The sequence below is a fragment of the Tursiops truncatus genome, chromosome 15 (assembly GCF_011762595.2).
Source record: "Tursiops truncatus isolate mTurTru1 chromosome 15, mTurTru1.mat.Y, whole genome shotgun sequence".
NCBI classification, from domain to species: Eukaryota; Metazoa; Chordata; class Mammalia; order Artiodactyla; family Delphinidae; genus Tursiops; species Tursiops truncatus.
The window spans coordinates 57,729,656-57,753,183 of record NC_047048.1 but is presented as its reverse complement, the minus strand read 5'-3'; the positions used below and the strand labels follow the sequence as shown (position 1 = coordinate 57,753,183).

Below are 23,528 nucleotides of genomic sequence, written 5' to 3'. Positions count from 1 at the left end.
AAGAGAGACAGGGAAACACCTTCACTCCTTTGAAGCTCTCACACCTGAGTTCCTGGCCCGTCCTGGTCAGTCAGCCAAGCAGGTTTCAGAAAATGGTTCCTGAATGAACGGGTTCACTTACTGGACACCCAGGGAAAGAGCCACGAGGCGCGGTGGAGCACAGAGATCATGAGCTGCGGTCTCTACCCTCGTGGGGCTCGAAGTGGATTGTCATTAGGCTGTGTTACAAATCCAAGCAAGAGCCAGGGGGCCAAGAGGAGGAGGGGATTAATCTTGGCCATGGTTTGGGGTAGGAAAGACCCTGGGACCCAGGTGGCACTTGGTATGGACGATGAGTTGGACTCAGTCAGAAGTAGTTTTGTGGGGGCTTCCCTGGTGGTGCAGTGCTTAAGAATGCGCCTGCCAATTCAGGGGACACAGCTTCAAGCCCTGGTCTGGGAGGATCCCACATGCCGCGGAGCAACTAAGCCCGTGTGCCACAACTACTGAGCCTGTGCTCTAGAGCCCACGAGCCACAACTACTGGGCCCACGTGACACAACTACTGAAGCCCGTGTATTAGAGCCCGTGCTCCACAACAAGAGAAGCCACCTCAATGAGAAGCCCACACACCGCAACGAAGAGTAGCTCACGCTCGCCACAACGAGAGAAAGCCCGCGCGCAGCAATGAAGACCCAATGCAGCCAAAAAAACAAATTAATTAATTTTTTTAAAAAAAGTAGTTTTGTGGAATGAGGAGTGTTCTGGGCGGAGGGAACAGGAAAAGAAACGTGGGTGGTTGAGCACGTGTGACCCAGGGGACTATCAGGGTCGCAGTGTGTGGTCTGAGAGGGCTGCGTCTAGCTCCCAAGTTAAGGTTCGTGTTGGAATCCGGGGTGTGCGGTTACTCCACCTCCCGGAGTGGGGGATGATGTGGTGGAGGAAGGCCTGGCAGCCTTCTGCACAGAGTGGTCGGGCACCATCTGCCTGCCCGGCACCGAGGCCAGAGCCCCACGACAGACAGGAATGCAGGCTGTGGACACAGACGCTGGGCCCAGTGTGGAGGGGAAGCATTGTTCCCCATCCTTGAAGCCACTCGGAGGCCCTGGGTCAGAGGCAGGATCCCCAAGGTTCCAACCTGGATGCAGACCTCTGCCTGCAGGAGGCCAGAACCTCTGTGCTGAGGACTGACGCCCTGTCCCGCTGGGATGGTGCGCTTTCCCGCCAGCCGCTTTGCTGGGCAGAGCGCTGGCTTCAGGACTTACCCTCTCTGGCCTCAAGCCCCAGTGTGCAGAGGACCCGTGCCGTTCTGGGCTGTGGGTCTGCACAGAAGCCCTTTCCTGGGAGCTGGGATGCCAGCGGCTCTTTCCCCATTTCCAAGCCCCTGCGCTGTGTCCGTGCTGCTCTGTTCACCTCAGATAATTTCTCGGCTTAGCCTCCACCCTGCTGGGCTGCGCTCCACAGCTGGAACAATGGTTCCTTCCCCAGGGCCCACGTGTTGGCCTGGGGTGTGAGCTGGAGTGAGGAAGTAAGGAACGGGGACTCAGGTCTCTGGATCGCTGAAGTAAGGAACGGGGACTCAGGTCTCTGGTAGGGGCTGAGGGGGATTCCGAAGGAGTCTGCACTCCTCTCTCTCAGCCCGTTTTCCTCCTTTGTAAACAGGAGATGGTGACTGCCCCATCTGCCTCCCTCCCAGAGCAGCTGTGTGGCTCAGGGGAGAGAATTCACTGAAAGGAGCTTTGATTAGTGTAAATGCTATGTAGGCCTAAGGCAGTGATTCTCAGTCCTGGCTCTGGCTCCGAATTAGAATCACCAGGAGAGTTTAAGGGAAAAAAATCAACGCTGTCCCTAACGCAGAGATCGAGATCCTGATTTCGTGGGTCAGTGGTGGGGCTTAGGCTAATATGAATTCTCCAAATGATCCTTGGACTCAGTGAGGGTCTAAGAGATCCTAAACTCTCTCTGGAAGTGAAGGGGGCCCAGAATCCTTCTTCCTTCCTCTCCTCTCATGCTGACCATATAATGTCGCGTAGGGGAGGAAGCTGTGGGTGGCCCTTTCTCTCTGGCAGCTTCCTGGAACTGTGCCCAGGTCATGCCACCACCACGACCTCAGCTGGCTGCAGGGTGGCAGCATGGAAATTGCGTGTGGTCAGGCTGCACCAGCTCCCAGTCTGGGCTCAGGCCAGGCTTTGCCTGAGCAAGTGATATTTGGCAAGTGACATCACCTGACTGGACTTTCAAATCACTCATCTGTGAAATGAGAATGACAACATAGAAGGGTTTGTAACTATGAAAGGACACATGCTCACACATGCTTAGCAGTGTCTGCACATCTGAGGCCCTCAATGGCAGCCCATGAGAAAGCTCAAACCCTCCTCTATCCTGTGTTGCTGGTGCCATTATGTGTGGGATCCTAAGGCATTTGTATGCCCCTACCAGAGGGCCAGGCCCTAGTGATGGGCACACGTGGGATCCCAACAAAAGCTCTACAAGGGAGGATGTTTGTTTTCACTGTCCCCTTCTACAGAGATGCTGAAACCTTGCTCAAGGCTGCTCAGACCATCCGTTCAGGGCTCATTCATCCCGGGATCCTCAGCAGCCCCTCATTCAGCCACCCAGGGAACCCCCATTTCCCCACGACCTGGGTGCCAAGAAATTGTACCACCCATGCTGCACAGGGATTGAAAATGTCTGAATGTGGGGGAAAGATGAAGGGAAGCAGCACAGGCTAGAGAGAGAGAAAGAAGAGAGTGGCAAGGGCTGGAGCGAGTGGGGGTCCTGCCAGGAGCTGGAAACATCCCGGTGCCTGGAGCTGAGGGGGGCATTGGGAATGACTCACAGCCCACCAGTGACCAAGATCTAAGACCTGGTTTCTGAGCCAAGCTCTGCCTCTAAACTACCCTGTGACCTCAGCAGATGGCTTCCCCTTCCAATGCCTCAGCTTTCTTACCTGTCATATGGGAATATTGGATCACATCACTGTTTTTCAAGCTGCCGGTTGTCACCCATTAGCAAGTTGTGAGATCAGTTTAGTGGATTGTGATCAGCAAATAAAAAGAAAAAAAAAAACAGAAAATATCAGTGCATTGTACATAATAAGGGTTAGTATTTTTTTGTGAAACTTTACGTCAATCATAGACCCATGTGTGTAAGCAATGTACAAAATGTATTTCTGTATTAATGAAGTCTCTAACAAAAAGCTTGAAGACACTTGGCTAGATGACTTTTAATATATCTCTCAGCCCTAATTAACTCTAGAAATCTGTAAGATTAAAAAAAATCTTAGTCTAGAGAAGAGACCTAGGGAATAGGGTCTGGGCAGGTGGGGAAGATGCAGCCCCTAGAGTATCATTATGTGATGGGCACCTGCCAGCAGCTCTCTGTGGTCCTCCCGGAAACAGCAAGTGAAAACCCCAGTCCCACACCTGCAACCAAGTCATCCTCCCCACCTGCTGCAGGTGACTCGATTACAGAGCCCAGCTGATAAGGATGGAGACGGTTGCCTAGTGAGCCCGCTTTCACAATCTGGAATCTGTTCTGTGCTTCTCATGTTACCCCTGCCAAAGGTGGACCACAGAAGAAGGGGAGGTTACATTATCAGGTATATGTAATTAGGTTTAGCTGTGAATGACAGTGAACCCCAAATAACAATGGCTTAGAGAAATAAACAAGACAGAAGTTTACTTCTTCCCTACACAATAGGCCTGGATGTAGGCCATTCTGGTGGAGAGGACAGCTGCACAATCCCCAGGGGCCTGGGCTCTGTGCAGTTCTCCACTCTGATGTCCTGAGGGCATGCGTGGTCTAGAGTTGAGTCTACATCACACCCACACCCCGGGCAGCAGGTGGAAGAAGATGGAAGTGAGCAGGCTAAGGGCATTTGCCAACTTTTGAAAAAGAGGTTTCCTCAGAAGGATTGAAAACAGGTATTCAAACAAATACTTGCAAATGAATGTTCATAGCAGCACTATTTACAAGAGCCCAAAGGTAGAAACAACCCAAATGTCCCTCAACTGATGAATGGATGAACAAAATACAGTATATAAACATAGTGGAATATTATTCAGCCATAAAGAAGGAAGGAGCTACTGATAAATGCTACCACATGGATGAACCTTGAAAACATTATGCTAAGTGAAAAACCAGACTCAAAGACTAAGTACACGTGTGACTCGATTGATATGAAATGACCAAAATAGGCAAATCCAGGGGAACAGAAAGTAGATTAATGGTTGCCAGGGGCTGCAGTTAGCGGGGAATGGGGAGTGACTGCAGATGAGTGGGGGGATATATTTGGGGTTGATGCAAAAGTTCTGAAAGTAGATAGTGGTGATGGTTGTACAACATTGTGAATATACTAAATGCCACCGAATTGTATGCTTTAAATGGTTAAAACAGTGAATTTCACCTCAATTTAAGAAAAAGAGTTTCCTAGAAGTTAATACACATCACTATACCTACAAGTCATTGCCCAGAACTCATTCACATGACCCCCAGCTGCAGGGGAGCCTGGCCATTAACATGGGGGATTTTATTACCAAGAAAGAAGGAGCAAGTGAATACTGGGATAGACTCTTTTTTTTTTTTTTGCAGTACACGGGCCTCTCACTGTTGTGGCCTCTCCCATTGTGGAGCACAGGCTCCGGACACGCAGGCTCAGCGGCCATGGCTCACGGGCCCAGCCGCTCCGCGGCACGTGGGATCTTCCTAGACCGGGGCATGAACCCGTGTCCCCTGCATCAGCAGGCGGACTCTCAACCACTGCGCCACCAGGGAAGCCCTGGGATAGACATTTGTCAGTTGCTACCACATTAGTGTTGCTGGTGACACTGATATTCTCAGGAAAAAAATATTGGGGAAATTGCCCCCGGCCTGATGGTAGAGTTAAGCAGAGACTCAAGGAGGTGGTGTGGGATTGTGAGACGGGCCCTGGATGAGAGTTCAGAAACAATCCACTGTGGGCAAACCATCTCCTGGGCCTCCACGTCCTCACAGCCAGAATAAGGGTGTGGAGAGATGCTCGGTCTCCAAGGCTTCTCCCTCTGATGGTTTTGAGAGTCTGTGTTGATGAGTCAATTGTAAGGGTGAAGCCACTCTCCTTTCATCCCTGCCCTTCATCCAGGCAGGTGTGAAAAACAGCTCTGAGGCTCATAAACATCCATGAAGTTGTAAACTCAAGAAGAAACTTGGATGGCTGTGCACCTCCCCTACCCCCTGCCCTACCCTTTCTAGAACACTCTGGCTGTGATTAGTGCTATGCCAAGGGGTGGTGGGTGGGAGAACAAAGGCCCTGGATAATCCACAGACAGGATCATCAGATCCTTGATTTGGGGCTGGCAGAAACGATCCTAGGGCTCACATGTGGGGCGGTGACCGAGGGAGGCAGGAACCACCTGGGGACTTTGGGAGCGTGCACTCAGCATGCCGTCCCCCTCGGGATTCAGGGATGCTCCTCTTCTACTCACCTCCCAGTAGAATGCCCTTTGGAACACATTTCCCCTTCCAGGTGCTCACTCTCTCCTCCGTGTCAGGATGCAAATGCCAGAAGGGAGGACAATGCACAGTGAGGGCTTCTCACCACCTGGGTCCCCCTCCCAGGTGGAGAACAGGGAGGGTCAGTAAGACCTGGGTTCAGAATCCTGGCTCTGCCAATCATTAGGTATATGACCTCGAATAAGGTATCAGTTTCTTTCTTTTTTTTTTTTTTTTTTAGTTGAAGTATACTTGATCTACGATGTTCTGTTAGTTTCAGGCATACAGCACAGTGATTCAGTTATACATATATATATATTCTTTTCCATTATAGGATTATTACAAGATATTGAATATAGTTCCCTGTGCTATACAGTAGGACCTTGTTGTTTATCTATTTTATATATAGTAGTGTGTATCTGCTAATCCCCCCCTCAGTTTGCAGTTTCTGTAAGATTTCATCGATGACAGGTGTAAGGTGCTCTGTGTACTGTTTTGGGTTTTTTTTTTTAGCAATACAAAAGGTAAATATTTATTCAGAACAAAACTTTAAACAATCGATTTTACATTCTAAGCCACGAGGAAATCGCGAAACATAAAGGAAAGACAAAAACTAAAAGAAAAACAGTGTACTGTCTTTTCTACTTGAACTTGATAACACTTAGTAGACCCAATGCCCTCTAGCTTGGCCTATTTCCCAAGTACATTTCAGAGTTAACAGCTCCCTTGGAATTCCATCTTTCTCCTGAGAGTCTGGAGGTTGCAGATGAGCTCCAGTCGGCTGCTTCTCTGGGGACACTAGCTATTGAGGCTAAGATGCAAATGCAAACCTTTACTCAGGAGCACCTCTATTTCTCACTGATGGCAATGAACGGGGAAGGGGAAGGCCACAAAGAAGTGGGGCCACTTTAATCCAGATATGGTACCCAAGGGGGCAATGAGTACACCCTGGATTATGGTCCTTTGTCCCTTCCGTATCTCCCAAGTATTCTGAAGCTCCTGCCAAATCTTCTGCTTCCTTCCCCAGATGATTTCTTAGCATTCCCCTGGGCTCATTATTCTGGAAAGAGCAGACTTTCTGGGCCCTCAAGTGTTGAGGAAAATGTTGTGAGGTGTGAGAGGTAGTGGAATGAGCACCAGGCTTGGGGTCAGGGAACTCTACTCTAGGCTAGCTCTGGCACCAGACAGCTATGTGAGTTTTGACCCAGTCATTTAACCTCTCTGGTCCTGTTTCGTCTGTTGGAAAACCAGTGGATTGGTCTAGACCAATTTTTAGGTCCTTTCCAGAAGGAAAATTCCAGATTCGATTCCATGATTCTGTGAAGAATGGCTTCTGAGCCACTGAAAGCGCTGTCACAAAGTCCATGCATTTTAATGCCATAAGAGAGGCCCTTGGCCACCATTCAGAGCCTATTGACTCAGGTTACATACACTTCTAACAACACTGGTTTCACAAATTCTCAGACCACGGAGATTAGAAGCAGCAAATTAAAAGGGGATGGGATGAGCTTCAAAAGATAGACACCCTGACAGAAGCCAGGGTCAACAATGTTCTCAATTCAACAAACATTGATCTTCAAAAACGATAAAAAATGGTTAAAAAAAAAAGGTTTGGCACTTAAGAGGGGTAAGCTGGCTGTGTGTTCACCCTGGCAGGCAGGCGGGTGTTCAGTGCCCGGCCACGCCGGTTAGCTGAGCTGCCACGGAATTGTGAACCGCTTTGGGACGCTGGGCAAAGGCGTGTCCTCGTTTGCCACAAAGGTTACACACGATGCCCTTCCGGCAGTAAGGGCTCAGGTGCCCCTCCTCCCCGCACCCGAAGGGGTGCTCTGTGTACTGTTAAGAGCAGTTGACACATAGGAGACTGATGACAAATGTGTCATGCTCTTCCTCACCCTCCATCTCAGAGAAGCTCTGCATGTCCCACGAGCACCCCATGAAGGAGCAAGACTCCTTCATGCCAGGGCTTATGCTGGGAGAGGCAGAGATGACCATCTCAGTCACCCCAGGACTTCACCTAGTCTGCGCAAAGTGCCCTTCATCTCCTTTCGGTGTCTCTGCAGCCAAGGCACCCTGGAGCTCAGTCTTCTTCATCATTTTCCCTGCAGACAAGCCACTGCGTTCTGGCGTGAAAGGGAGACATCGCTACTATTTTTCTGATAGTTAGACTTGTTTTATTTTTCAGGACTTAAGCAAACCTAGGTACACTGGCTGTGTGTACTTTTGCATGTTGATTCATCTTTTTTTCATATAGCAAACAGTGCATAACCCTCGGCACAGCAAAGAAGGAGGTGGGCCTGTTGGAGGGAAGGCAGAAGTTGGCTATAGATGGGAGTCGCTGCCACCCCTCTTTCCTCACCCCTGTGCTTGACTGAGGGCTGTCTGGGGACATAATTGCTGCTCTCCAAGAGTCCATGGTCAAGAATAATAAGCTTCTCCTGGGGAGAAGGCGCATATCCTTTAGGGTTTGGGAGCGGGGAAGAATCTCCAGGGGGGCTTGTGTGACCTCAGACCACACATTTCTAAGAGCTCTTCTTTTTTTCTAAAACGAGACAGTGAGTGAAGCTCTACCGGATCCCATGCACAGAAGGCAGTGAGCACAGTTCGTAAGAGGCAGGGGTTTAAAAGGTGGGGACGTTGCCCTAAAGAGTCCTAGCTTTTAGCAAACCAGCTCTCTGCAAGTCACGTAGAGCTTGATGTTTGCCAGAGGGTGCCTGAGATCTGAGCTGTCGCCATTCAATGTCTGCATTCAGGAGCGTTCATCCACTTCTGTCCCACCTTCTCTCCATTTGCCTTGCCCTTCATTCAATAGATATTTTTGATTGCATGAATGTTTTAGTTTCCCTGAGTAAAAAAAACTTAATTTATTCTTTCAATAACCATTTGTTCAATGAATGAATGAACAAGTGGGCATTTGAATGAATGAATCTTTAGTACTCCAAGTGGAGGTGAGATCACCTCCTGAGCCCTGCTTCAGCAGCAGCCTTTGGCTCATCACCCGAGTCTGTGTCCCACTCAAGAGAGTGTCTCTTACGAGCCTCTGCCCATCTCCGGAGTTGCTTGGATGGGAGCCCCCAGCCCCAGGCCCGCCCTGGAGCCACGCCCTCCCTGCCTCCCCTTTCTCCTCTGTGCAAAGCCTCTGCTCTAGCTGAATGAGACACCTGCTCTCCTGGGCCTTGGGCCTCTCTGCCTGTTGCCTGGAACGCACCTGACAAAATTCTCTCTTCCTTCAAGGCCCAGCATTTTCAATGAATTTTTTCTGATCCCTATAACTGAAAGTGATTCTTACCTACATCTCCTAGACACCTTTTCTGGGGGAGATTGGATTTACCTCATTCCACCATTCATTCTGACATGTCGTCTTATGCACTCCTGAAGCTCTTTGAGGATTCAAACTACTTTTCATACATTTTCACACCCCCAACATTGTGCTTTACGTAGTGTTCTATAAATAATACGTATTCTCTATATGTTTATTGAACAAATACCCCATATACACCTTTCCTTATAGACTAAATTTAGAGCTCTAGTCATGATAGTCATTGCATGACATTAGTTTTATGTTTGTTTGCTCATTTATTCCCTCAGTTGTTTGTCTAACTGTCCTAATACAGTCAAGCAATGTGCTAGGCATCAGAAGATAAAGTTCAAGAAGGCACATTCTGATGAACACAGACAGACGTATAAACAAGAGCTGTGCCTGGTGCTGGGATGGGCTACTCCACTCCCATCATAGCCATGGCCACATCGTAAAGACAGAGACCACTTTCATTTGCAGAAGAATGGGTGGTGAACATCTCAAATGTAGCTCAAAGGAATTAAGTATCTCAAAAGGTTTAAATTGGCTAAACTCCTCATATCTCCTGGAATCTTTCTTCTCTGAAACCCTTCTCAGCTTAGCTCCCTCACCTCCACAATCACCTGAGAAGTTTGGGGGTGGATTTTGAGGTGTTAGTCCTCAGGGTCTTATCCAGGAGTCTCACGGCCTTAGGCCACTCTTGCCAGTGAGCATTTGAAAGACCTTCCAGGCCAGTGATTGCCCAGTGTCCAGCCTCGAAATGCTGTCAGGGTTACACAGTCCTCCTCAGCATCCGATGCTCAGGCCAACACCGAGGTGTTGCACATATAAAGTACAGATGACACAGCTAAATGTTTGCTGGGTGTTGGAGTGATAGAAGACACCTGGTATCTGGGAGGACACAAAGGAAAAAGCAAGGAAGCCAAACCAGGGTGGTGGATTCGAGAGAAGTAGCCTCCTCCCAGTTCTACGTGAGCCCGCATCCACAAAGGAAGGAGGATAAAGTGGACAGAATTGGGTACTCAGTTCTCCTGGCCAGTTGGGTGAAGCTACTTCTTTGAGAGCTGAGTGACAGTTGGCCAGGTGGAGGGGGAAGTGGGACTAGTGTGTGCAGAGCTTCAGCAGCCTGAAAAGGCAGATGGGAATAGGTTGTAAAGTGCTTGCTATGCTTGCATTTTCATGTGATTCTTCCTAGAATATTCTTCCCCAGCGAGCCCTGTCCAAAAGCAGGCTCTTTGGTAACTTACACTTTTTCCCCCACACCACCACCCCTTGCCTCTGAGGATCTCAAGTCTTCTTTTCTGTCTCACGGCTTTAGGACTCCAGAGTGTCGACTGGCAGATAAGCCTCAATGAGCAGGCGCATCACACAGACAAGTTCTCCAGCCAGGAGCTTGTCGTGCGGAGAGGCCAACTCTTCTACATGTCATTGACCGTATACCGATGTCTCGGCTGTAACAGAAGTGCGACATTCACAGCTTCCACAGGTACCTGCTCCCTGCTCTCCCAGCCAACACACATCTGAGTAGACCTTGGGGCTGTGCATCCGAGGGATGGTGGTGGTGGTGGCCCCGGGCTTTAGCCCAGCTCTACCATTGACTTGGTGTGACCTTGAGCAAGTTTCGGCCTGTCTCTGAGTCTGAGGGTCACGGTCTTCATATCAAGAGGGATTTGGCCCACGTGGTCTCTCCAGCTGCTTCCAGCGCCATAACACAATGCTTCATTGTATGATGTCTCCCAAAGGGACCCGGCAGTTATATTGGAATCTGGTTTCTCCCCACAGTCTGGCCAACACTACTTGGTTTCCATTGTCCTATGTCTTCTTTTACAGGGCCTTACCCCTCAGAGTCGGCCAAGACAAAGGCTGTGTTTCCACTCTCCAACAGGATAAGTGGCACTGGCTGGGGTGCACAACTTCTGAACAACAAGAACAATGTTCTGAGCATCTCCATCCTCAGTCCTGCCGATGCACCCATAGGAAGATACACGCTGAGCATTGAGATCTCCTATGAGGGCAATGACTCCACTACGGAAGTTGGAACATTCATACTGCTCTTTAACCCCTGGTTGCAAGGTAGGCACCTAGCCACCCACACTCCCAGCCATCAGCCAAGCGATGCCCATGGAAAGAAGACGGGGGGAATGATTTTCATGGGCTCAGGTTTGATTAGGGAAAGTTTCTGGAATATGGAAACCGCAGAGAAGCTAGAAGTCAGAAGCCAGGGGTTTGAGTCCAGCTCTGCCACTTAACCAGCTTTGTGTGTCTGACAGTCACTCTACCCTTCCAAGCATCAAATTCCTCACCATTAAATGGACATCCTGCTATTTCTGGAGCTATTGCAGGGATCTCATGGGCTTTTGAAAACTGTATAGTACGGTGTAATGACCACAGCGCAATTCTGCAGTGTGGAGATAGCTTGTGCCTGAAGAAGCAAGTGTTTCATTCCCAAGGGTCTCATTTTCAGATTCTCAGGTCATCCCAGCTTCTTTTTCAAGCTCATAGTTCCCATAATATGAGGTGGAAGCATTATAGCCCAAGGCTTCACTCCTCAGTGGAGGTTGGGTGAAGGGTTGCAGGTGGGGCTTGCTCCAGCCCCCAGGAGGATACTCAGGACTGAGAGGACGACTGGTCTCTATAGTCCTCTCTATAACCCCTAATATCTGCTTTTTGTGTCAAACAGCCGATAGTGTCTTTATGAGTAACCATGATGAGAGAGAGGAGTATGTTCAGGAAGATGCTGGCGTCATCTTCGTGGGAAGAACAAGTTACATTAGCAAGATTGGCTGGAACTATGGACAGGTAAAAAGATCATAAAGCCTGGTGGTAATGTCCCTATTATACCCAAGAAGCTCAGCCGCTGGCCCCACAGATAGGTGGAAGTTCCCAAATCTGTCCATTCGCCTGCCTTCTCTTCATTCATCCATTCAGAAGGCATTTACTGATGACCTACTATGTGCCAGGCCCCAAGCTGCACACTATGGATACAGGAGATGGATAAGACAGATTTCCTGTCTTTGAGGAGGTCACAATCTAGTGGGCAAAACAGACACGTAACTAAATTGATGCAATGAAGTGTTATTGGTACCATGATGCACAAATGAGGATAAGGCCCAGTAGAGACACTTGGGACAATAATGTAGTTTCTGTTATTCATTCTAGGTAAGAATGTGAGGAAGCTTCCTTGGCGTGTGCATTTGACCTTTCAAAGGTCCTTCATTAGTATGACATCTGAGTCCACAGAGTTCCCAGGTTTGCTCAGCCTGAAAAACATCCAGGGATTCCCTCCACCTTTTCTTTTCTCCAGTAGACAAATGAAGACATTACAAGGAAGTGCCTTGGGTGGGGTACCTTGCATGTCCAGCAGGGGGTGGACAGGTGCATTCTCTGCCATGTCCAGACCCCATTCTGTAGTCAACCAGAGCACATCTGCCGTATATTTTATATGTTGAGTTTTATATGTTGGGTTCTGTGTTAAATTTCATTCAAAAAGAAAGTGGGATGGGGTGGGTAAGGGCATAAGGTGCACCCGGGGATGGAAGGGAAGATATTTTTGAAGGGCGAGATCTGGGTAAGCCTCTCTTAGAAAAGGACTTTTGATCAGAAACCTGAAGGAGGCAAAGGAGCCAGATAGATCTCTTGGGGAAGAGCACTGGAGGTCGAAGGAACTGCACATGCAAAGACCCTAAGGCAAGAAAGAGCTTGGCCTTCTCCATTTGAGAAGCAATGACAAAAATAAGTCTTATTTTGTGAAAATGGCTTCAAATTCCAATTTAATGAGACATTTTATCTTTTTAATCAGTTCCCCCAAAGTCTGAGTAATATGCTCAAGATCAATGTCAGATCTAGATGGAAACTTTGAGATGAGCTCAGTCTGATCCCCTGTTATAAAGATGGACAAATTGAGGCCCAGACAGGCCAAGTGATTGCTCTCAAGTTCATAACAGTGAGGGAGTGCCATTAACTTTAGGGGCCTCAGTTCAAGGCCTTGTGTATAGCGAGAGCTCTGGATGAGTTTGCAGGGTTAAAGCCCAAGTTGGGTGGTTGTTCCTCAGATTCTCTCAGCTCTGGAGGCTGTGGAGTAGAAGGATCTGGGCAGAGCCCATGGTTCTTACCAGGGTAGCCCCCGTGCCTTCAATAAGCTGATACTATTTGTCATTTCTTTCATCGTAACATATGGTCCCATTTTGAACAGTTTGAAGAAGGCATTCTGAACATTTGCCTCTCACTGCTGGATAATAGTCTGAATTTTCGCCGTGACCCTGCTACTGATGTGGCCCGCAGAGACGATCCCCAGTATATTGGCCGGGTGCTGAGTGCAATGGTGAGTGATGAGAAAACCATAATAACTAGTTATTCCTGTATATCAAACCCAGCTATGGGTTAGGCACAACCACTTATAGCATTGGTTGACATCTCACAAAATGTAGTTGTGGCTGTTACCATCCCATTTCGCACGCGTGGAGCCCCTACATTAAAGAACATTCCTGAGACACACAGCGAGTGGGTGGCAAAGGCAGAACTGGACCCAGGCTGCCTGGCTCCAAAGCCCTTTCCACTGTATTGCGAGGCCTTCCTCCAGTGACGAAGGATTCGGTCTTTGGGTGTCTGCCAGGACCAGAAGGAGGCAAAGCTGAGAATTTGCTCCATCCCTGGGGCTCCTGGGAAAGGGGGTAAGCTCCTGAGTGAGCCTGAAGCGTTAACCTCCTTTGCTCTGACTCATCCCATCCTCAGCACAGAGGGCTCCAGTGCCAGTGGGGAGGGCAGAGGCCAACACAGTCATTGTCTAGATGCGGAAACTGATGCCAGGGGGCTGAAGTGACTCACTCACAGCCTCAGCCTGTGAGTCTGGCCAGAACAAGGCCTCCAGCTGCCCGCCCAGGGCCTCCTTCACTTGTCCAGTCCCTCCACGTGAGAAACCTGTCCCCACTTGCCCAGACACATGTGCACGTGCACTCAGAGGCACACATAAGCTGGGTGCTGGAGGAATGCACTGCTCTGTAGTCAGTGTGCAGAGAGCACCTCCATCAGAAATTATCCAAACAAGGGATAGCCTGCTCAAAAGTTACAAAGTAAAAAGCTAAAAGTCAGAGAGTTCTTGAACTTTAACCCTCTGAAACTAAATGATTACTCAGGAGTGTCTTTACCTTTTTTTTTTTTTTTTTTTTTTTGATTAATGGACTAGGCATTTCAAGTCTCTTTTGAGTTGGGAGAATATCCAAGCTAACAAGCTAGTTACATGGTTAGAAATTTGAATGACCTTCTGACTGCATGATAGATATCGGGGGTCATCAGACAGCACTTCTTAACCCAAACTTCACAGGACAGCTGTGGGGAGGCCCAGGCAATGTGGAGGTGCTGAGGAAATGGTGGGGACCAAGGCAGCCGGGAAGAGTGCAGAGAGGGAGTGGGGCCTGGGCCCAACCTGGAAAACCAAGTGGCCCAGGAGGGGGTGGATTAAAGCCAACGCCAAGGTCGAGGGAAGCTGGAAGTTTCAACTTTAGGAAGTTGAGCCTCCTCAGCTCAGGAGAGGGGAGGGGAGGCAGCTGGCTCCAGTAGCTGCTGACTCACCCCTGCCCTCCAGACAAACCACTTGATCTCAGAGCTGGGTGCCTCAGCGGAACCTCCCCACTCTCTCTCCAGCCCTCCTGGTTGGGCTGGGCCACGAGCGAATTATGGCCTGTGTGGGGCTTTGAAACCTCAGCTTTCAGTCAGAGATGACCCTGCTGATTACCACTTTGGAGGCTGATGCACCTGTGACTCAGGAGATGGGGATGGGCCATGCAATCTTCCATCTTGAAGGAGCCCCATCTGGCCCCATCCTGCTATTCCAGCCCAGACCATCCTGGAGGGGCTGTGGAGCTCACCCACCACACGGAGGGACCGCGGAAGGCTGGGTCAGCCTGTCCTGGGCAAGGATCCTTCCATTTCCAGACTGTTCGTCCTCATAGGCCTTGCCCTTGTGGCCCCCACTGAGAGAGGGAGCCGTTCTCACTGTAAGGTTGGGATAAATGCTAGTCAAAGTTTCATAAACTCTGAAAACGTGGCTGCTGGAAGACAGCTGAGGAAGTACTTGTTTCTAAAGTTCCCTGTGTTGGAAGGTGAAGAATGAAGGCCCAGAGAGGGGAATCGACTCCTGCGCAAGCAGTCACCCAGCTGACAAGCAGCCAGGCTGGGCTTGCAACTCGGGTTTCTTCTTCTTCTTTTTTTTTTATTTTTTATTGGAGTAGGGTTGCTTTACAATGTTATGTTAGTTTCTGCTGTAAGCAAAGTGAATCAGTTAGACGTATACATCTATCCTCTCTTTTTTAGATTTCCTTCCCATTTAGGTCACCACAGAGCATTGAGTAGATCTCCCTGTGCTATACAGTAGGTTCTCATTAGTTATCTATTATTTTACTTTATTTAAAAAATTTTTTTAAATTGGGGTATAGTTGTTTTACAGTGTTGTGTTAGTTTCTACTGTACAGCAAAGTGGAGTACCCTGTGCGATACAGCGGGTTCTTATTAGTGATCTGTTTTATACATAGTAGTGTGTGTATATCAATCCCAATCTCCCAATTCATCCCACCACCCCCTTTCCCCCCTTGGTAACCATATATTCGTTCTGTACATCTGTGTGTCTAGTTCTGCTTTGCAAATACGTTCATCTGTACCATTTTTCTAGATTGCACATATAAGCGATAATATACGATATTTGTTTTTCTCTCAGGCTTCTCCTTTTTTCATTCTCTTTTAACTTTTTGTCATGGAACAGTTCAGACTTTCACTAAAGTAGAGGAAAAAGTAAAACGAACTCTTACGTACCCATCACCGGCTTCAGCCATTACCCACTCAAGGCCATTCTTGTTTCATCTGTGTCCCTTCCTCCACAGATTGTTTGATAAATCCCAGACATTATATCATTTCATCCCTAAATATTTCAATATGAGTCTATAAAAGACTAAGACTAAGAAACTCAGATCTTTTGATCGCTAGTCCAGTGCTCTTTTCATACTGCATCGTGGTTGTGTTACTTATACAAGAATCATGCCTTAAGTTGAGGGAATGAATAAATGAATGAATGAATGAAAAGCAAGAGTCCATCTTTATTCTTTCCAAGAAGAAGTTAGTTGCTGAAGTTCTAAGGGGATCTGTTTAGAAGACCAGGACACCAAAAGAGAGCTTCAAACCGTGGACTCTCGAGTCAGGCAGCAGCAGCTGCCCATGAGTTCTGGCCAGAAATTGCCTGCAGGCTGATTTTTTGCCCGTCCCTCACCACTGACAAGCCCCGGAGCCTCAGTTTTCCCTGTGAGCTGGGGATGCTATGTGAATTAGGGGCAAACATGGCCTGTTAAGGAAAGCACTGTTAAATTCATATACCGCTTGATACCCCTAGGGGGATCATTGTCACAATTATCATCCAAATCACCCAGAAAGACAGAAAATCCTCTTGAAGGAGGCTCCCTGGCTTCCTTCCGTGTCTCCTTATCTTGTCCCCTGAACTCTGCACGTCACTCTCTGTGCTGATTTCTTTGGGGTTTTTTTCCTGCCCAGATCAATGCCAATGATGACTATGGTGTGATTTCTGGGAACTGGAGTGGTAACTACGCAGGTGGCCAGGACCCGAGGAACTGGAATGGCAGCGTGGAGATCCTCAAGCAGTGGCAAAGTTCTGGCTTCAGGCCAGTCCGATACGGCCAGTGCTGGGTCTTCGCTGGGACCCTCAACACAGGTACTCTGGGTGTGATGTGCCTTTCCTGGGTGGGCAGCAGTGGGGTACCCCAAGATACCATCTCCACTGCACCCCAAGTCCTCAGACTGCCCTTGACTTGCAGCGCTGCGGTGTTTGGGGATTCCCTCCCGAGTTATCACCAACTTCAACTCAGCTCATGACACAGACAAAAACCTCAGCGTGGATGTGTACTATGACCCCAGAGGATGGCCCATGGACAAAGGCAGTGACAGCGTATGGTGAGTGTCTGACCCTTTCTGAGTACCACATCTGAGCAGCTTCTCCCCAGCTCTCCCCACCTCCTGGGACCCAGCTCCAAACAGGAGTTAGGAGGCAAGTACCATGTCAACATATGGTTTAGAGTGGAAATGCTATCACTTCTTGACCTTTTGGCTAAGATCAAGTGTAAAATGAAAATGCTGAATCTAGCAAGAATCTAGCAAGACCCGAAACAGCTCTTCTCAGAGTTCTGCAAAATCTGATGGTCTACTTTATCTCGCCGCCAGATGAAGGCTGTTATACCAGTGCAAGATATGATTCCTGGGCTCTTCCCTGAATTTGTAGCTCCCACTAGACCCTATGCTACTTTAGAAGATAAACACTGAAACTATTGATTTTCTAGTAATAAATATAGACTTATGTCACTTCAGGCAACCCATATGACTTCTGGGTTTTCTTAGAGAAAAGCGACACATTTTCTCTTATGCATATATACTTGCTGTGTATCATGGTTGATAGAATAACATGTTAGCTTATTCTGGATTCCAACTGAACAAAAAGAAGCTTTCTATGTAACTGGGCATATATATTTCTAACCATAAATATGCTATGTGCACACGAATCTATCCACACACATATGTATGTAATATATAATAAATGCCAACTGGAAGTAAGTTATCTAAAACTTATAGACATATATTCATAACTTTGTATAGCTGCATATATACATAAAATAGATATTGTTACAGCTATTTAAGATTAAACCATATGCCAAGTTATTACCAGATGGCAACTGAAAATAATTATGTCTATATCTGTATATACACATAGATATCTAGGTGTCTATGTATATAAAGTACTACATGCATATGTCAATAATCCATTGTTTGAATCCATTTCAAAGGCTATACACACACATAATCCCTCACATGCATATACTTGTCTAGATAACCTGATAACAGATGCCATCTTATTTCCAGATGTTCAACTTTGAAATGGTCTATAAAAAAATTCTTTATTACTTATTATTCCCAGAATAAGTAGATCCAACTTTACTGAAATGTACTCAGGGTAACTAATAAAGTCAAAGCAATAGTAAAATGTACAGAAAAAGCTTTTAAAACAAATAAACAACACCCCACACCAATAATGGCACTGGGTAGTGTAAGCAGCCCCTCCCCTCTGAAGGGAGGGAGGAGTATGAATTCACTCAAGGTCACATGGATTCTAGGGTTTAATGGGGCAGAGAAAGCTTATTTCAGAGGTTCTTTCTTAACCTGCTCGTACACAACGTTTCTCTCTAGTGGCACGGCTACTTACAGAGAGGTTTTTTTCCCAGCTTCTCATAAATGAAGGTCTTTTCTTCTGCCTGTTTTTTTCTTTTGTTACTGTGTCCAAAATCCCATTGTAACCTGTTCTGATCCTTGGGGCAATGACAGTCCTGACTTTGGCTTCCTTCACAAAAGGAGATGCTTGGTTCAACAAATGACTGATTTGGGGAAGGGGAGGTCCCCTTTGGCGTAACCCTTCTGTGATCATCCTGCACACTAGCAACTGCAGAGAGACCAGAATGCTTAAGGCTCAGTCCCTCCACTGAGAGCATATCTGGTGCTGCTAGGAGATAAGGAGTGGGGAGGCCATTAGTAGAAGCTATTTAGCAATGTGGGATGGTGTGGGGTATGCCAGGTGCGTGATTCAGACTGTAAGCACTGTGGGAACTCAGGGAGGGAGCCATCAAGGAAGACTTCCTGGGAACAGGAAGGTGGGGTCTTTAAGCTGAATTTGTAATTAGTCCTGAGATCTCTTGGTTCCTGGTTCATGCTACCACTCCACATTAGCTTCATAATTCATTCCAAATATAATCACCTTGGGGCAAGTCTGGGCCTGTGGAGACATTCCAGGGTGTCTCCACTGTCATTTCTCTTGGCCTCATTGCAGGGTATTGGGCCCTAAAGCTGTGATTTTTCCTGGGAGTCTCATCCCCCCTCATCAGAACCGTCCTCAGAAAGCAGTGAGAGCTGTGAGTCCCTCCCCACCCTCCTCCCTACCAGCTGTGGGTGGGGAAGCTGCACTGGGTGGTGTGCAGACAGGGAATCCTGAGCCCTAGTTCCAGCCCCACTACCATCTGGCTCTAGAACTTGTGAAAGCCACTTCATGTTTCTGGTCCCCAGTTTCCCCAGCAGTGAAATATAAAGGTTGGCCTGAAACTAGATGTTCACTTAAGTCTTTTTAATTATTTTATTCTCTGCAGCTTCAGTTTGCCCCACTTTTTATGTAAGAGCTACCCCTCCCAAGGGAGCTATTGCATCCCTTCAACATGGTTCCCACCAGGGGGTAGTGGGGGAGCTATCCCACGAGTCATTTTCTGCATAGAGTGGGATTCCTAACCTATTATTAAAAGGACAGTTTGGGTTTGAACAGAAATCCTTCCAACTGAATCTTTGTATGTTGTAAATGTTAAAAATTTTTAGAACCTTGTCCAGATTTGCTTAAAGTAATAGAATGTAAGGATCAAGTGAGGTTAAGCATCTGAAAGTGCTTAATAATAATACCAGCAGCAACTAATAATTTGCTGAGCGATTGTGTTCCAGGTAATGTTCTGAGTGCTTGCATGTACTCTTCAGAAACAATGAAGTAGGCACTATTATGAACACCCCATTTTACAGTTGAGGAACCTGAGACACAGAGTCATTCACCCAAGGGCAGGTAACTAGAAAATGGTGGAGCTGGGATTTGAACCCAGGCGGCTTTGTAAACTACGAAGCACCAGAGAGATGCCAAAGAATGTTATCACTACTCCTGACTGATGTTTGAGAATTCAGACCGCTTACTTTGAGATTTTCCAGAAAAGGAGTGGCTGGACACCAACCAGGTGGAAAAGCTGGGTTCTTAGGTTCACACTTAGGCAGCAAACGCAACTTTTCTATGATACTAGATGCTGTCTCAGCAGCTCGGTGGGGAGAAACAATTTGCCCAAAGTCAAACTGAAATAGCATCCAAGTTGGAGGTGGACCTAGGTGTCTGTCAACATGACTCTCCCCAGTCAAAGAACATTAGAGCTGGAAGGGATCTTAGAGAGAGACCTACTCATTTCATAAAGGAGAAAACAGAGGCCCAGGGGGAAGCACCGGTAAACAGCTGGAGACATTCGGACGCTCTAAGTAAATGCCTAACTTTACATAAATTCCTTAACTTTTCTGTACCTTTGTTTCCCATCTGTAAAATGAAGGGCTAGGTCGGGGACCTCAAAAATTTCTTCTTGGGCTTCCCTGGTGGCGCAGTGGTTGAGAGTCCGCCTGCCGATGCAGGGGATGCGGGTTCGTGCCCCGGTCCGGGAAGATCCCACATGCCGCGGAGCGGCTGGGCCCGTGAGCCATGACTGCTGAGCCTGCGCGTTGTGTTCCGCAACGGGAGAGGCCACAACAGTGAGAGGCCTGTGTACCGCAAAAAAAAAAAAAAAAAAAAAAATTTCTTCTAGATCCTTCTTTGAATCACATTACAGGATCCAGTGGGGTCCATTTTCTTCTAAGCCATTCTGCTCATGACAGTGGTTGGGCTTAAAAGGCACAAGGCTCTGGAGTTTTCACTTCTTCGGAGTCAGGACACTCTGGGGGAAGCTTCTTTAATATGGTTCCCTTCTACACCACTATAAAGGAGGTTTCTGAGACCTGCAACCAAATGATTTGGAACAGTTCGGCCAAGGTTATCTTTACCTTGGCATTTCTGGCTCATTTTCTTATTTCATTCAACTTGATTCCCCAGTTTCTCGAGTCACAGACTTGACTCTATTTGTAGCCTTTTATAGAGCTCCGGGGTGGAAGGCAGATGGAGATTTCCCGGCCCTGTGGTCAGGGAGGTGGCGTCGGTCAGTTCTGGAGAAGAGCTGTCAGAACCCATACCCCCCACTCGAGCCCTGGCTCCTAATGTGTCTCTCCATGGCCACCAGCCTCCACTAATACTTAGCTAGTCCCCAACGTACCTGGAGTAGCTTGCTCAGACCCACAGCAAGGAAACCAAGGCTGCAAGAGTGTCCAGGTTCCACAACAATTCAATTCAGTGAGCATGGTGTACGTACTGCATGCCAGACCCTGCACTGGGCACAGGGCACCAAGAGGAGTGAGATACAGGAATCTCGCTAGAGGAGTTCCTAGCTGCATGAGAAGCTGGGTGATTACTGAGCAGAAGTCAAATAACTGAATCATGCAAGATGCAGAGATAGCACAGAGGTAAGGTTGGCACCCTCTGAGTATGTTAGGAAAAGATTTTCTGAAGGAGGTGGTATCTGGACTGCATTTGGAAGGACAAATAGGCAGAATGGGTAGGGATTTGGGTCACTTTCTAGAGAGGGTCTCCTGACCCCATGAATTCAAAGGTTAGCATAACTCAGTTGCTGTCTCTAGGGGCGGTGGTTTATAAACTTCAAAGGTCGCATTAGAACTGATTTGAGTGGAGGGAGCTGGGAGGGCAGGAAATCTGCATCTTTTTAAATAAATGCCTCAGTCTCTCCTTTTCCTAAACTCCTACTCCTGAAACACTCAAGACAGGAGCAGAGCCCAAGGTTGGGAGGTGGGAAAGTATGTGGCACACAAGCAGAAACAAACCCGATGGTGCATTTGAAAGGCACATACATCCCAAGTAGCTGTGAGCAAAGTGCTGGCTTTCAAATGATGGAGGGACCAGGATGAACTTGTTATCTGCTTTGTCTTAAATTCCTGCCTTGCAAATAAGTATTCAAACATAGCTACTTACCAATCTATCTTAACCAACCCGCCCTTCTCTGGGGCTCTCTGCCAGGAATGAGATGAAAGTGAAACGTGGTGTTCTCCCTGTTTCCTCATCCTCTCTTTCTCCTTTCACCCTTCTAGGGTCATCTTCCCACACTCCTCCTACTTTCCTGGGTGAATTCTAACTGATCTTAAGGACCCAATCAAAAAGGCATTTTGTGGGGCTGCCTGGAGATAATTTTTATGATGACTTTTTTTTCACAGTCATAGGAAATCTCGGAAGTATGTAAAGTAGTTTTCTATCCAATCTTTTCTTTATTAGTTGTTGTTTTTATAGAATTGGGATCATACATTTTACAAAGGCATGGGTAAAAGACGGAGCATATGATAGACACATCCCACTTTTCTCCACACCTAGAAACCAACCACTTCATAGTTTTAAATCGTGTGCTTTTGACTAAACATGGTATTATGAACATTTTCACAATGTCATTAAATAATCTTCAAAAAATAAGATTTTAAAAGTATCATATTCCATTGAATGGTTAAACCATTATCTCTTTTCCTGCTTTAAACTATCTCCTATTCCCTATGTTACCTATCCCCATTTTTTCCTACTGTAAATAACACAGTAACGAGCATTGTTATATGTAAATCTTGAGCATGTCTGTGATTAGTCCCATAAGAAAGATTCCTAGTAATGGTATATGCTGGGTTAAAGGGAACGGACATTTTAAAATCATCTAGTGCTGTAGCCTTCCAGAAATTTTGTAATGACCTATGTTTCTTTTTTTTTTTTTTTGAATTTTATTTTATTTTATTTTTTATACAGCAAGTTCTTATTAGTTATCTATTTTATACATGTTAGTGTATATATGTCAATCTCAATCTCCCAATTCATCCCCCCCACCCCACGCCCTGCTAAAGATGCACTAAACATTCTTTTTTTTTCACACACACACACTGTATTTTATTTTTATAAGAGATAAATAAACTGACACCAAGCATTGTAAATGGATGACCACAACAAAAGCAACAATGATTGCAATTACCAAACACGAAACACACTCATACTATGTCATAATATTGACATTCAGTCCAGTAATCCTCCACTGTAACAGCTCCTTTACTTTGCTGTGATAATTGATTTGTACATTTTTTGCCTCTGAGTCCTTGTGAGATTTTTTTTTTATTCAAACAGAAAGTCACAAAAATTATAATCATCCTCATCAGTTCACTCAGTCCCATGTAATTCATTTTTTTTATCTTGATCTCTTGTTTTTGTATCCAATCAGCAAGCCTGTGTCTTTTGGTTGGAGCATTTAATCCATTCACATTTAAGGGGATTATCGATATGTGTGTTCCTATGACCATGTTCTTAATGTTTTGGGTTTGTTTTTGTACGTCCTTTTCTTCTCTTGTGTTTCCCACTTAGAGAAGTTCCTTTAGCATTTGTTGTAGAGCTGGTTTGGTGGTGCTGAATTCTCTTAGCTTTTGCTTGTCTGTAAAGCTTTTGATTTCTCCATGGAATCTGAATGAGATCCTTGCCCAGTGGAGTAATCTTGGTTGTAGGTTCTTCCCTTTCATCACTTTAAGTATATCATGCCACTCCCTTCTGGCTTGTAGAGTTCCTGCTGAGAAATCAGTTGTTAACCTTATGGGAGTTCCCTTGTATGTTATTTGTCATTTTTCCCTTGTTGCTTTCAATAATTTTTCTTTGTCTTTAATTTTTGCCAGTTTGATTACTATGTGTCTCGGTGTGTTTCTCCTTGGGTTTATCCTGTACGGGACTCGCTGAGCTTCCTTGACTTGGGTGGCTATTTCCTTTCCCATGTTAGGGAAGTTTTCGACTATAATCTCTTCAAATATTTTCTCTGGTCCTTTCTCTCTCTCTTCTCCTTCTGGGACTCCTATAATGCGAATGTTGCTGCATTTAATATTGTCTCAGAGGTCTCTTAGGCTGTCTTCATTTCTTTTCATTCTTTTTTCTTTAGTCTGTTCCACAGCAGTGAATTCCACCATTCTGTCTTCCAGGTCACCTATCCGTTCTTCTGCCTCAGTTATTCTGCTATTGATTCCTTCTAGTGTAGTTTTCATTTCAGTTATTGTATTGTTCCTCTCTGTTT

At 46.7% G+C, this 23,528-nt stretch overlaps 1 protein-coding gene across 1 annotated transcript in view; it reads left to right on the top strand.

Annotated features, from left to right (window-relative positions):
• The window catches only part of TGM3 (transglutaminase 3), a 42,412-nt gene that overhangs the window by 1,664 nt on the left and 17,220 nt on the right, over window positions 1-23,528 (top strand). Inside the window, exons 2-7 of the mRNA XM_019950731.3 lie at window positions 10,067-10,234; window positions 10,579-10,821; window positions 11,429-11,547; window positions 12,941-13,069; window positions 16,282-16,459; window positions 16,563-16,698. Of these exons, the coding sequence (XP_019806290.1) occupies window positions 10,067-10,234; window positions 10,579-10,821; window positions 11,429-11,547; window positions 12,941-13,069; window positions 16,282-16,459; window positions 16,563-16,698 (973 nt within the window). The remainder of the gene's footprint in view (window positions 1-10,066; window positions 10,235-10,578; window positions 10,822-11,428; window positions 11,548-12,940; window positions 13,070-16,281; window positions 16,460-16,562; window positions 16,699-23,528) is intronic.